Source organism: Acomys minous (genome assembly GCF_964271855.1).
Source record: "Acomys minous genome assembly, chromosome: 12".
Classification (NCBI taxonomy): Eukaryota; Metazoa; Chordata; class Mammalia; order Rodentia; family Muridae; genus Acomys; species Acomys minous.
In genome coordinates, this window is record NC_140493.1 from 7,801,336 (window position 1) to 7,814,942 (window position 13,607).

A 13,607-nucleotide genomic window follows, 5' to 3' on the forward strand; every position below is an offset into this window, starting at 1 on the left:
TAACAAAAATTAACAGAAAGAAATAAATAACAGTGTTCAGAGCAAAATTGATGAAATCAAGTCTAAAATCACAACACAGAGGAACAGTGAAAAAGACAGCTCCTCGGACAGACAAGTCAGTGGAGAATAAGACACAACAGGATTTTGAAGGAAGTTGAGATTGTTTTCAAAACTGTAGACAAACATAGTGGAAACCTAGACAAAATGGACCTATCAAAATTGATTTAAGGAGACAGAACAACAAAACTTGAAGAAAATGTGCATTAGACTAGACTCTGGAAAAAGAGAAAGGACAGAGTGTTAACATGTCAAATGTATTCGCTAGTCTGGCTCACTTTGCAGTAGTGGCCACTGCCTGCTGTAGTGTCTGGGACCTTCCAGCTGCTCAGCCTTCAAAGCTGGACTCCACCAAGAAAACCAAGTAACACAGCAAATATGAACAATGCAAATAGATTAAAACATGTAAAGAATACTGATTTATAACCTTATGCTATTAGTTTAGAAAATTTGGATTAATAGTAAATTATTTTCTATGATGGCATAGTTAGAATACCAACCAGCAGATAATACAGAAAATCAGGAGGAATGGCAGAGATAGGGAAATTGTCAGTGTTTGCTCCCTTCATGTGTTAAACCTGAAGTCTTCAGGCGCTAACTTTACTCTCTTCAGTATGATGTTCTGCAGATCTTTAGGGAGCAAACATTTGTGAAATCTGTTCCAGGGTGTGGAAAAAGTGACCGCTTCTCATTGTTCCTTGTCTCAATCCCTATTCGCAAATGTGAGCACATGTACCTGTGTGTGCACATCACAAATGTACACATACACAGTTGTAAGACAGTGTCCAGGACACAAAGAGAGTACGGGCAGCATGGATTCTTATGAGCATGAATCTGAATGTTCTAAACCCAGTGTTTGTGCTTTTAAGACTTCCCTTCACTACACCTACCATATTCATCAGTAAAACCGTCGTGAGTAGGCAAAGTGATTTAGTGAGGTGACTGGATCTAGTAATGTGTGTGAAAAGCAGTAAGAGAGAGCCATTGGGAGCTACATATGTGAGTGACCGAGAATGCGGTGTGCTTCAGTAAACAATGACATCAGTGATCAGCTGGGCAGTGAAACTCCCTGCATTTGCTCAAGGTCTTGAATCTGTCACCCATCTACACATACTCAAAAAATAAACTGTGAGTTCAGTACCTGTTTGCCAATCCTCAACTGTAGACGCCCCTTTCCTGCCTCCATTGTACTCTTGTGGCTGACCCTGACTGACTGATCTTTGTGCCCTGTCTGACTGCATGCTAACACATCCTCAGTGCTTATGCTGTAGTCTATTTGCTCTCTCAGCCTGGACAAATGGGTCACATCTTCACCTCCTCAATGCTAAGTCATATATCTTCACTTAGAAGTCAAAAGGGAGTTACCAAAGCTGCTTGGTAAGCAAGTTACCGTTGCTTACTGTAACTGTGAGGATCTTTCCTTCTTCCTGGCTCTGCAGCTGTAGAGCAGGTCCTGTCCTGGTTCAAGGATGGTACATCAGGGCTCTTCATCCTTTCTAGCATTTTAATTTGTCTCTTCTCTGGTGTGTGTGTGTGTGTGTGTGTGTGTGTGTGTGTGTGTGTGTGTGTGTGTGTGTGTGTTTTCAGTGTATAAATATTTTCAAAGCAGTAAAACCACCCCTCCTGTTGGCAATACCTTCATCTCTTTTAGCTGGCCCCCTGTGCTGCCCCTTGCTTTTTACTGGGTTCGTCCCAGTCCGGCACAGCTCTACTGCCTCAGTATAATTCAGCACGCTATCTCTGTTCTCAATTACAAGCCTCCATCCTATTGAACTCTGGGCAGCACTTCACTAGGCTGATGATTCCCTCTACCATGGCTTTCCTGCTCATGTGCCTGGCTGTAGCCTTTCCTTAATGCACTGTGACCTGCCAATTGGTTTTAAATTTTGTCCCTTTGAAATAACACTTTGGTACTTTCTTTTCTGGCTTTGGGTGATGTTGCTGTTCTCCAGACTTATATGTCTAGTGAGCTTCTTTTCTTCCCTTGGATCATTGATTGATGTAACTGGTCAAAGTCAGCACCTGGGACTATCATTTTAGGTAAACCCATTTGAAGCTTCTTCATTTCTAAAGGTCAGCCATTTGCTTCTCAGTGCTCAGACTAAGCACCAGGACAGTTTTCCTCATTCACCATTTATTCTATTATATATTAATTATGAAAAAACGTTATTGTTCCTTCTTTCTTATGTTGTAGGCTTTGAACTTTTTCAAACCTACTTTATTTGGGGTTCTTTAATGCTTATACCTCCCTTCCAACCCACCTACCCTAGATAGAGAAAAGAGGCTGCTGGGAATAGGAGAAATAGACCATTTTAGACTCAGTTCCTTGGAGCATTTCCACTTTTCATTGCCAGGATTCCAGCAGACCCATTAAACAGCAAACCAGAAATTCAGCAAGGGTGACTGAAACTGTGGCAGCCAGAACCTGGAATGTCGAAATGTTCTCTGGAGCATGTCTTTCTAGGAGCATCTTGAAGTGGAGCAATAAACAGCCAAATGATATGAAGCAATACCAAAACCAAAACTCCAGCCTTTGGTTTTGGGCAGTATATGTATATGTATATGTATATGTATATGTGTGTGTATATGTATATGTGTGTGTATATATGTATATATATATATCCATCCTCTCAAAGTCCATATTAGGATTTTTATCAGCTGACAAAGAACATGGCCCCCTCCCCCGCAGGAGGCAGTTCCTCTTCTAGCAAACAAAGACCTTGCTTCCAGAAGACAAACACTGCACACCCTCACACAAGTCTGTTTCACATTCCACACTTGGGATCAAAACAAAAACATGTTTACATCCACTACATAGTATTTCAGAGTTTGTCCATTATTCCTACCTTCCCTAGCAAAAAAAATCCACTGGTTTAACTTCAGACTCAATTCCTTGTAACTTTTCATGATCTCTACAATGTTCTGACAGCAAAGCCAGCTGCTCTCAAGAACTCATTGCTTTCTACAGTCACCATATGAGGCCATGGTCCCTAAGTGGCCTGCCTCCCTGCCATCATATGAGGCCATGGTCCCTAAGTGGCCTGCCTCCCTGCCATTCTATGAGGCAATGGTCCCTAAGTGGCCTGCCTGCCTCCCTGCCACCATATGAGGCCATGGTCCCTAAGTGGCCTGCCTGCCTCCCTGCCATCCTATGAGGCCATGGTCCCTAAGTGGCCTGCCTCCCTGCCATCCTGTTTTTTTCTGCCTTTCTCACTGAATGCTTTAAACACATACAATGCCACAGAATCCTCTACTCCTTGATTAAACTGTAATGTCATTATTTGTGTAGATTCTTATTAAAATAATTTTTGTCACAGAGATTCACAGTTAATTAAGAGACGACAAAGTGTGACATTTTCATGGTGTTTCTATGGAAAGCGTGACCACACCATAGGAACTGTAAATCATTACAGTGATGTGTGGGGATCGTGTAACCCTTGTGCAGAAACACACAATATACATATTTGATCATATGTAATTTAATTCTGTTATAATTATATGAGATTTCCATTCATATTGTTCCCACTTAATAGAGAAGGAACCTGGAGCTTAGAGAGAATTTTAACTCCCCCATTTCCACATTTGGTACAGTAGGGACAGAATTAAGATTCTGTGATCTCTTAAATTTCTGAATTATTCTACGTTGCTGATGACCAAATATAAAAAACAAACAGACTCACATGACTAGGGTCAGTGTGTTCTTTATAAAGGATGCCAATCAATGTACATCTTCCTTTCTCTTTTCATCTCTCCTACATCTGAGAGAACCACTAGAAGTAGTTAGGTGACATAGCTTTCTACGTGGAATGGCCAGTGGCACCAAGCTCACAGTGTTTGAGTAACCATCGGACCACTGCATTTCTTTCTGTTTGTTGTATTTCACTGACTTTCCTACAGCCCCTTCTTATCACTGTGGTCAACTTTCCTATGAGTGGATTATTCTGTTTCACCTCTAGTTTTTGTCTCCTGCTCTCTGCATGTTCCTACTTAACAGAACTACAGGCAACTAAGGAATGCTGGGGGCAGGAGAAATAGTCTTCTTCAGGAAGGGTACCCTACTTGGTTATCTAACACCAAATTGTCAGCCCTGGTTGAATTGATAAGCTAGTGAGTATTTATTACATGATAAAATAAAGTTTTATAAAATTATCATCTTTAAAATGATCAACATCACCAAACTACCACATAGAGTGGTTGTTTTTCCAAAGATAACAGATACTGATGAGGATATGGTGAAAAGGAAAGTTGTACATCCTCAGTGAGAGTGAAAAATAATCCATCATGAAAAGCCATATGGCATTCCTACCCCACCCTCTTCCTGAGTAAATGTCTAAACAGGAGTCTGTGTGTGAACGCTATCTGCACTTCCATAGCTTTTACAGCAGTATTTACACTTGCAAGATATGGAATCAGCATGAGTGCCCATGAATGAGAAAGAAAATGTGATTTATATATCATATGGACTGCTGCTTACTCATAAGAACAGTGAATTCTAGTCATTTGCATGAATCTGGAAAACACTACAGTAAGTGCAGTAAATCCAGGTGCAAAAAGACACCTGGCACGCGCTCTCTCCAAAGTGGAAGCTAAAACTGCTGCTCCCTTAGGCGTATGAAGTAGACTAGTGGTTAGCAGCCAATGGAAAGTGAACGAGGGCGGGGCGAGCAGAGAGAAGGTGGTGATAGGTAGAAAGCTCGAGTTACATAAGAATAACTGTAGTGCTACCCAACACAGTAAATGGTTGTCAATACTTTAGTGCATGTTTAAAACCATGAGGACAAACGACTGTGCATGCTATCACTACAAAGAAATGAGAGGTGTTTGACGGACAGGGTATGCTATTAATTCTAATTCCCCTTTTTACATTTATTAAAATAGACATCATTATCACAAATTCATAAAGTTTTTATAATACCGATTAAACTTAACTGTAAAATGTAGTTTTAAGTTTTTGGCTTTTGGATAACCTATTTCATATTTTCTCCTTTTTCCTTCTTACTGGTTTTTACATTTTTATTTATTTTTTGAAATTTTTGTATGCAATGCACTGTGGTCATATTCACCTCTTGCTCACTCTCAATCACCCTACAAGACTCCATCGCATCTCCCTCCTAACCCCTTCCTTTTTTATTTACTAATTTATCTTTAATTCACTGAGTCCAATTAGCACCTCCATATATGCATGGATGTGGGCTTGTTCATGGAGATGGAAAGCCACAATCCTAAAGGAAAGTGGCTTTCTTTTTTCTATCATCCATCAGTTACCGGTAGCTCGTCAGCTAGGCATGAGGCCTCATGAGACCCTGTGTCTGTGCTGGAATTTTAAAAAATTAAATACAGTTCAATCACTTTCTCCCTTCCTTTTTTACCTTCTAATCCTGCCTTTAGCCCCCTAATCCCTCTCAAACTGATATCTTCTTTTTCTTTTATTATTGCTATATATATGCAAATGTATGTATATGTAAAATATATGTGTATATAAGGCAATAAATATGTACATATATATGTAGCAATAATATATGCATACACACATGCCACCTTCTGAGTCCATTTTTGTTGCTGTGTGTTGATGATTCCAGGATGGATTAGCCACTTTCTATTGGATGGTCAGTTAGGGGACTCATCCTTGGAAGAGGTTAACTCTCCCTCTCTCAGCAGTCATTAGCCGCCTATGGTTCTTGGTCTATGCTGAGACACCATGGGATTTCTTCCTTCTATGTTACTTTATGGACCTTCTTCCTGGTGTGATCTTGCACAGGTCTTGTGTGAGGTAATAACAGCTATTGTGGATTCCTGTGCGCAACAACCACGTCACGGCCAGAAGACAGAATGTCCCAGCAGTCCTCCTCATTCTGTAGTACTTACGTTCTTTCTGCTCTGGGCTCTGTGATTCTCTCTGAGCCTCTGGGGTGGTGGCACAATTGTCTTACCTATGGCTGGTACCCACAGTCACCTTTTCATTACTTTGCATACTAATATGTCTCCTCATTAACCACTATGTACTATTATGATGATGCTTTATGACCAAGGTTGAGGGCAACAGAAGTCTATGGATGCAAACATAAATATGTAGAAGGCAAATTGACAACATGATCATTGAGTAAAACAACATCAATAGATTTCCCCCTATGGCCTATGAATTTCATCATATTGTCTTTTGACAATGTTAATAGCACCACTCATGAATTACTGCTTGTGGCACAAGCCCCAAATCCAATCAGGAGAGCAGTAGGATACTCCATCAATAGCTCGGTCACTAGTATCCAGTGTGCCCATCTTGCCTGACAGATGACTTCCACAGTAGTCAGAGTCCAGCACTGGGTGATGTCACTGATGTCTTTTCTTCTTCAGCAGCTTGTACCATGCAATCTACCCAGTGGGGATATTTTCAGTTCAAAAAGATTTACCTGTGTCCTGAAACTAAAATAGTACCTTCAGCAAGAAAGTCTTATTATTATTTGGTTATGGTAGGCAGCCAAAAACATGACATACGTCATGTTGTTTTTGGTGTTTCTGGGTCCTCCCTGACCAATAATGTGTGGCAAGGTAACTTGTACTTCTGAGACGTTCACCCATGTCTTCTGGGAGCAACATTGCTCACTAATGTGGGGATACTTCTGTTTATACATACATGCATACATGTATAAACACACACCTTAATATTAATTGTCCACATATATATTACATATATTAGATTACAAACTAGTGGGTTTCATAAAGCTTCTTACTACGGTCTTAGCTTTAGTCAACAACTCTTTCCTTTCTTCCTGCTCCTTCCCCCTCCTTCCCACAGCCTCGTTTCCCATCCCCACTTAAACCTCTAGCTCCCAGCGGTCTCCCCTGACCTTTCATATCACACATGCTCTACTAATCCGTGCTGTTATATTTCTTAATTGGAATGTCTGATTGAACTTTGTAGGGAGACAGAACCCTGAGGGTCTACTCTGTCTCTCTGGAGACAGAGGCTAGCACAGCCATCGTTGAATTTTACCTTTGACATGTGGCTCTTCTCTACGAAGGTACCTGGAACTGGAAAGCAGTGGCCATCGGAACGAGATCAGACTACATTACCGCTCTGGCACTCACCGTCCCCACACGGAAGTGTTTCCTTATATACTGGCCGATGCCAAGTGGCACAAGCTCTCCTTAGCCATCAGTGCCTCCCATTTAATTTTACACATCGACTGCAATAAGTAAGCAAATTGTTTTCCTTTCAAGAACTGGAAGACTCTAGGAGACCCCTGTCGGCTCACAGCCTTTCTGGTCTATTTTGCCTTTCAGAATCTATGAACGAGTAGTGCCAATGCCATCTACAGACTTGCCTGTGGGCACCACGTTTTGGCTGGGACAGAGAAATAATGCACATGGATATTTTAAGGTATCTTTTGGTTAAAGTCCAAGCATGAAGGAGAAGTGCAAAAAATTTCCAATGAGTTTGAAAATTATGTTTTACTTTTTATGGCATGAAACAAAAATTCTGTGTGTGTGTGTGTGTGTGTGTGTGTGTGTGTGTGTGTGTGTGTGTGTGTGTTTTGCACACATTTCTAATTGTTTTCTATTTCTGCTTCTTAGAACATTTTTTAAACTGGTAAAAGAGTCACTCCTCATTTGCGTTTGATCTTTATATATTGTAGAGATGACCATCAGACAGTGATCAACACGACATTTTTGAATTTAAGAATTCAAAATAAATACAATAGAAAATGTTAACCTAGAAACAAACTTTCTACCACTGAAATTTCACCCTTGATGATACTTTTACAAGAACATTAATCACCCCATGTGGAAAGCATTAGTTATGGTTTCCTCAACTGGTCAAACATTTATCTCTAGCGAAAACTTAGAAGCTCTCAGAATCTGCTCAGTGTAGGGTTTCAAAAGGAGCCCAGCTGAATGAAAGTCTTGAGGATGAATAAACAAATAAATAATAAATGCTTAAGGTGTCCCAACTGAATGCCTGCAAGTCTTGAGGATGAATAAATAAATAAATAACTGCTTGCCTGCCGTGTGTTGGGGGAATGTTTTCCCAGTGATGTGACCATTGTTAGACAACGATCAGGGAGATGTGGAGCTTGTGGGCTTCAGGAGTGAGGAGGCTCCAGTCGATCCAAAATTCTAAGCCGAGTATACAATGCTAGTAGAGTTTGAAAACTTAATATTGCCTGTTCTCTGGAATCCAGGTCGTTGGACTATAGTACTCCATTTAATCCCTTACTTTGAAAATGTTAGTAAGGGTCCTTTATCCTTATAAATATGCATTGACCTACCCAGTGAGGTGAAATAACCTTCCAACAGCCAGGCAGCTACTGGGTGACAGATGTGTGGAATTGATTGTACTCTTTAAAGCCCTAAAAATCAATGCTCTGTTCCCATGCAAGGGACGGCAGATGCATGCTGTGATTTTCAAGTCTCTCTTCTATTTAATTATGGCAGTCTTGGAGCTCGGATGTGGCCTCACAGTCCCCACTCACCAATCATGCGCATCTATATGGTGCACCATCTTTATTGTGGTCTGAGAACATTGTCCAGTAGTCATGTGCAGTGCATCAGCTGCACACGATACACACCAGCCTGGTTTCCCTGGTGCTATTGCCGAGTCGTAAGATTTTTCACCCTAGTAATTCCATAAGCCAGAGTCAAGAGTAGATCTAGTAATTGCCACTTTGTCACTAAAAAAGTTATCACTCGTGTTGGCACATACTGTTAATCACTGTAAATATGTACAAGAAACACAGATCACTATTTGGGTTGTAAATCTTTATAGAGATATTATTCTCTTGATAACATATTGGTACAGTTACCCCATCACTACATGAAATGTAGAAGAGAAGAGGAGATAGGAGAGAGGAAAGGCTGGACTGTGTTAGAGGAGGTGGTATTGGTTACCATTGGCCTTGCTTTGAGCCCATCAGTCCAGCAACCTACAGGCTAAGGATGTGTAAATGTGAAGCCATCTGTGGAAAGGGGGACATTTGCAGCTGGCATTTCAATAGCTTCACTCTAAACTTTCTGGGTTCCTAAACACTCTAAACTACGTCTTGCTATATCTGCTTACTAAATCCACTGTCCTTTCTGAATTGAGAGATGAACTTTAAAAAAATCCCTGTGAAAAAATGAGAAACGTTCAAGTAGGTGTAGCTTTCATGACTCAGTTTATTCACCCTTTCCTTTTTGATTGCCATTAAAACAAAATTGGTCTCATGTCTGTGGTAAGAAAGCCCAAAGTGATTTTTATGCCGACACTTAAAGGTCACTTTCAATTCTTGTTTCTGTGGTGAACTAAAAATAACTTCTCAAAACAATAAGATGATGGCCACATCCTTGGATCTTGACATGTAGTCTAATGGCTTTAAAAATAACTTAGCCAGGTGGAAGTGCGTAGGTAATTCTGTTTTGCCCGATGAATCTCCTTCCCTGGTACTGATTGTTAGGAGCAGACCCAGGAGGGCCCTAGATCCAGGTGTCTGGATCTGTTCCTTCACACTTTCCTCAGGAATGTGACTATTGAGCATAATTTAGGTAAATGAAAATAATGCTTCTTTCATGTTTTCATGAGTGAAAAATAATGCTTTTTTTATGTTTTTATACATAGGGGATAATGCAAGACGTGCAGTTACTTGTCATGCCCCAGGGGTTCATCGCTCAGTGTCCAGATCTTAATCGAAGTAAGTCTATTAGTCTTGCGCTGTGTTGTGACGAGAAGTGTGCCTTTTGCTTCATTTTGTCCAGAATGTCAGTTTGAGATTGGAGCACACACAGAGTGGCTGTCAGCGCAGACTTAATCAGACCGAGCCCCTTACAAATGCAGCTTGATCAATGTCCTGTTTGTAATTGCAGCCTGTCCAACATGCAACGACTTCCATGGGTTGGTACAGAAAATCATGGAGCTGCAGGACATTTTATCGAAGACGTCAGCCAAGGTAAAAATGACTCACAAATACACCGGGAATGCTGCACGGTCTCGTGAATCTCAACAGCTCCTTCATCACCGTAGACTTTCATCCTTGAGACAGTCCTTATAGCATATAATTTGGAATCCTTGCTCAAGGAAAAAAACGTTATGATGCTGATGGAGGTTATAAATATTTAAATCCTAGCCATCTGTATAACAAATGACTCAGTAAGTCAGGAATGGAGCAGATAACCTGGTTTACACTCTGCTTTACCACTGCAAGATCCATGGTTGCCTAGTTTTTATTATGTATTTCTATTTAGCTTTTGTGGTGAGCAAGGATGTGGAAAGACAATGTAAAAATATGGGTACCATAATTGGGTCAAGGAAATGAACAATTTTTTTTAACTGTTCTGCTATAGTTGTAGGTTCATTCACTGAAGTCTGAAGCACAAACCAAGTTCACTGAGAAGTTCACCAGATTTTAAATTTTACATAGTGTTGAAGGATTTTCTGAAGGCTGTGTGTGTGTGTGTGTGTGTGTGTGTGTGTGTTTTGTTATTTATATGATACAAATCCTAAATGTTATTTTTTTTACTGGAGTAAACATATTAATGGAATTAGATTCTGTTTAAAAATGACAAATTCTTCCCTGTATTGTGAATGACGTTATTGTGAATTAGCCTTAATTTGTGTATTGCAAATTGTGCTTTTTGTTCTAAAGGTAAACTTTTTATACGTAAAGGGTTGGGAAACGCTTCTCTAGAGTTGTACAGGGTTGATGTATCTATAATAAGTGGAGGTGGGCCTCTCGTTGATGTAACACTCTTAGACAGATGTCTGTGAGGGTGCTCTGCATTTTGCAGTGGCTGTACGAGTGAGCCCTTTCTTTGTGCCACAGTTGTCTCGAGCTGAACAGCGAATGAACAGGCTGGATCAGTGCTATTGTGAGCGGACATGCACCATGAAGGGGACCACCTACCGAGAGTTTGAGTCCTGGACCGACGGCTGTAAGAACTGCACATGCTTGGTATGCCTTCCATTCACATTGACAGGGACTCAGGTGACCCTGCTGCTAAAATATTTATCAAGACAATGTAATCATGAAAATTTCAAGACCTATTTTCTCTAAATGCAACACTGTAACGCCAGCAAACCTGGTCACTTCTGAAGAACTGTGTTACATTATTAAAGCCACTCTCTGGCTGTAACAGCAATTATGGTTTGAGGACACCATGAAGCTTAGCTGTGCATACATGAAGTTATCAGTTCAAATTAGCTATATCTTATATCCCTTATCATTTCTGGGGAGTTCTCCCTTGTGTTTTTAATAATAAATTATAAATAAATTGACTTATATAGAGCATTAAATATTGTGTGTAGACAGAATTATATAAATAATGGATTTTAAATAGTCTTTAATAGTTGGTAACTGGAGAATATACACTACACAATTTAAATAAATGTGATTATCAGCAATTATTTTTAGTCCATTATTATCTAAAAACTGTATTCATGCTTCAAAGAAAGCTTCAAGACAACTTTGGTTTTAAACTTTCCAATTCCCCTTGAACTATTCTGTTAAAAAGCTAGATTTCTGTTAAGGGTTATGGATCTCCTAGAGGGAGCTTTGGAAATGTTTCCCTGAACTCAGAAAGTTGACTCAGGAGCAGAATATCATGCACATGAAAGATCTAAAACAAAGTGGCCTGTATGTGAATGTGTGTCTCTGTGTGTGTGAGAAAAGGATAGAGGAAAAGGGGGGGCATGTAATCTGTGTGAATGTGTGCATACTTCTGTGTACCTTTGTGCATATGGGTATGTGAGTGTGTATCTATGCGTGTGTATCTGTACACTTGAGGGCATCTTTGCATGTGTGAACACACATGTGTGCATCTGGGTAGGAGTTTGTCCATGTGCAGTCTGTGTGCATACGCGCACATGTGTGCATCTCTGTGTAATATGCTTTTATTCAAGATTACAATATAACAAAATTATAACACTTTACAATTGTAGTGAAACCTTCCCAAACGAGGAAGCATATACACCAACTAGGAAAGTCAGAGCATCCAGTTGGGCGCTTGGTGTGTGAGTAATCCAGGGACAGTAAAGTGTTCCAGGGCAGTCTCCAGCTTGCTATTTCCCTGTGAGCTTCTATCCTTCATCCCTATAGAACATGCAGATCTGCTTTGTAAAGATCAATTGCCAGGCAAAAATGGGAACCATTCCCAACCGTTAAAATGCACCCGGCATTACTGTGGGCCATAATATCATGGGTATTGCTAAAGAAAAGAGAATAGTGACATTGTATATGAAGAGCCCGAAATCTATGAAATGGATTTAAAAGCCGTGAGAAGTACTAAGTCCCTACATGGAACGTCTTTAAATACTCTTTATTTTTCAGAACGGGACCATCCAGTGTGAGACTCTGGTCTGCCCTGCCCCTGACTGTCCTCCTAAGTCGGCTCCCGCTTACGTGGATGGCAAGTGCTGCAAGGAGTGCAAACGTGAGCATGCCTTTGCTGACCAATACCTTCTTTGGAAAAATACAGCTTTGCATTTTAAAAAATTGTGTCGATCTCTTTAACCCGGATGAGTTAAATTGCTTCCAGAAATGATATATTTTCTATTTTGGTGGTTATTTTTACTTGCTTCTACTCTAGTAGGACAATCATTTGTTCTTGGAGGACCCTTGCATATAACAGTAGACGTAGGAGAGATAGACAAAACACTCTCTGGGGGGACATTCTGCCTTTTACACTGCAGCATACAAATTCCTACCAAGTGCATAGAGAAGAGTGTGTGTTCATTTCTCCTGTGTCAAGGGAATCTGTGCCCTGGTACTTTGGGCATCGGGTGAAATATGGCTCAAGACAGTGCAGCCCACTTATATAGCATCATTCAACTTTAATAAGAAACAAATGAACAACAGCGAATCCCGTTGCACTGCATGTGCGGAGGCTTTGCTGCCCTTTATCACACATTATATGGAGTGCTTTTCTGATGTCTACAGAGACTTCCAGAATCTTCTGATGCTCTAGGTCATCCACACGGTCACAGCAATCACGCCATCCATGTGACTCACTTCTGAAAAGGCTTTCCTTAAGTCCTAGGTAAAAAGAGCAGCTAAGGTACTGTTTTGTTTTTGTTCAAAGTAGTCGCACCTATGAAGACCGACCTGTTGTAATGAGTGGGATATTCAGAGCTGCGCAAGCACAAGTCTGTGGAAGATTCAGAAAGATGTAATGAGGGTGGGAGACAGATGCAGAGGGAAAGTAGGGGTGCCCTGTGAGGGAAGGCGTGGCAGCCGCTTTGGCTCTGGATTCCTGGGTACAGATCTCCCTTGCTCAAGCCTACATCGTGTGCACACGCTCCTACACATCAGCATGGAAGCATCAGCAAGTTGCCTTGTAAACCACTGCTTTAATTTCTTCTTGAGCTCATTTCACACATGCATACTGGGCTAGCTAAGTAGGTTCAGAAGAGCCAGAGTTCGAGTACAACATCTTAGCATCTTAATAAAACCTGCATGCATAATACCCCATGAAGGAGAGATAAACCTGTTTCCCAGGTATGGGATGGTGAACGGTCTTGTGCGAGAACAGGTGAGGTTAATCCACTAGAAGACCAATCACCTCCTGCGGGAGCTTGATTGTTG

The 13,607-nt window shown here is 40.8% G+C and overlaps 1 protein-coding gene across 4 annotated transcripts in view; it reads left to right on the top strand.

Moving 5' to 3' along the window:
• The window catches only part of NELL2 (neural EGFL like 2), a 355,587-nt gene that overhangs the window by 133,329 nt on the left and 208,651 nt on the right, over positions 1-13,607 (top strand). For all 4 annotated transcript variants that reach the window (XM_084747853.1, XM_084747854.1, XM_084747856.1 and 1 more), the window contains exons 5-10: positions 7,077-7,250; positions 7,339-7,435; positions 9,650-9,722; positions 9,895-9,977; positions 10,851-10,979; positions 12,354-12,456. In XM_084747853.1, the coding sequence (XP_084603979.1) occupies positions 7,077-7,250; positions 7,339-7,435; positions 9,650-9,722; positions 9,895-9,977; positions 10,851-10,979; positions 12,354-12,456 (659 nt within the window). The remainder of the gene's footprint in view (positions 1-7,076; positions 7,251-7,338; positions 7,436-9,649; positions 9,723-9,894; positions 9,978-10,850; positions 10,980-12,353; positions 12,457-13,607) is intronic.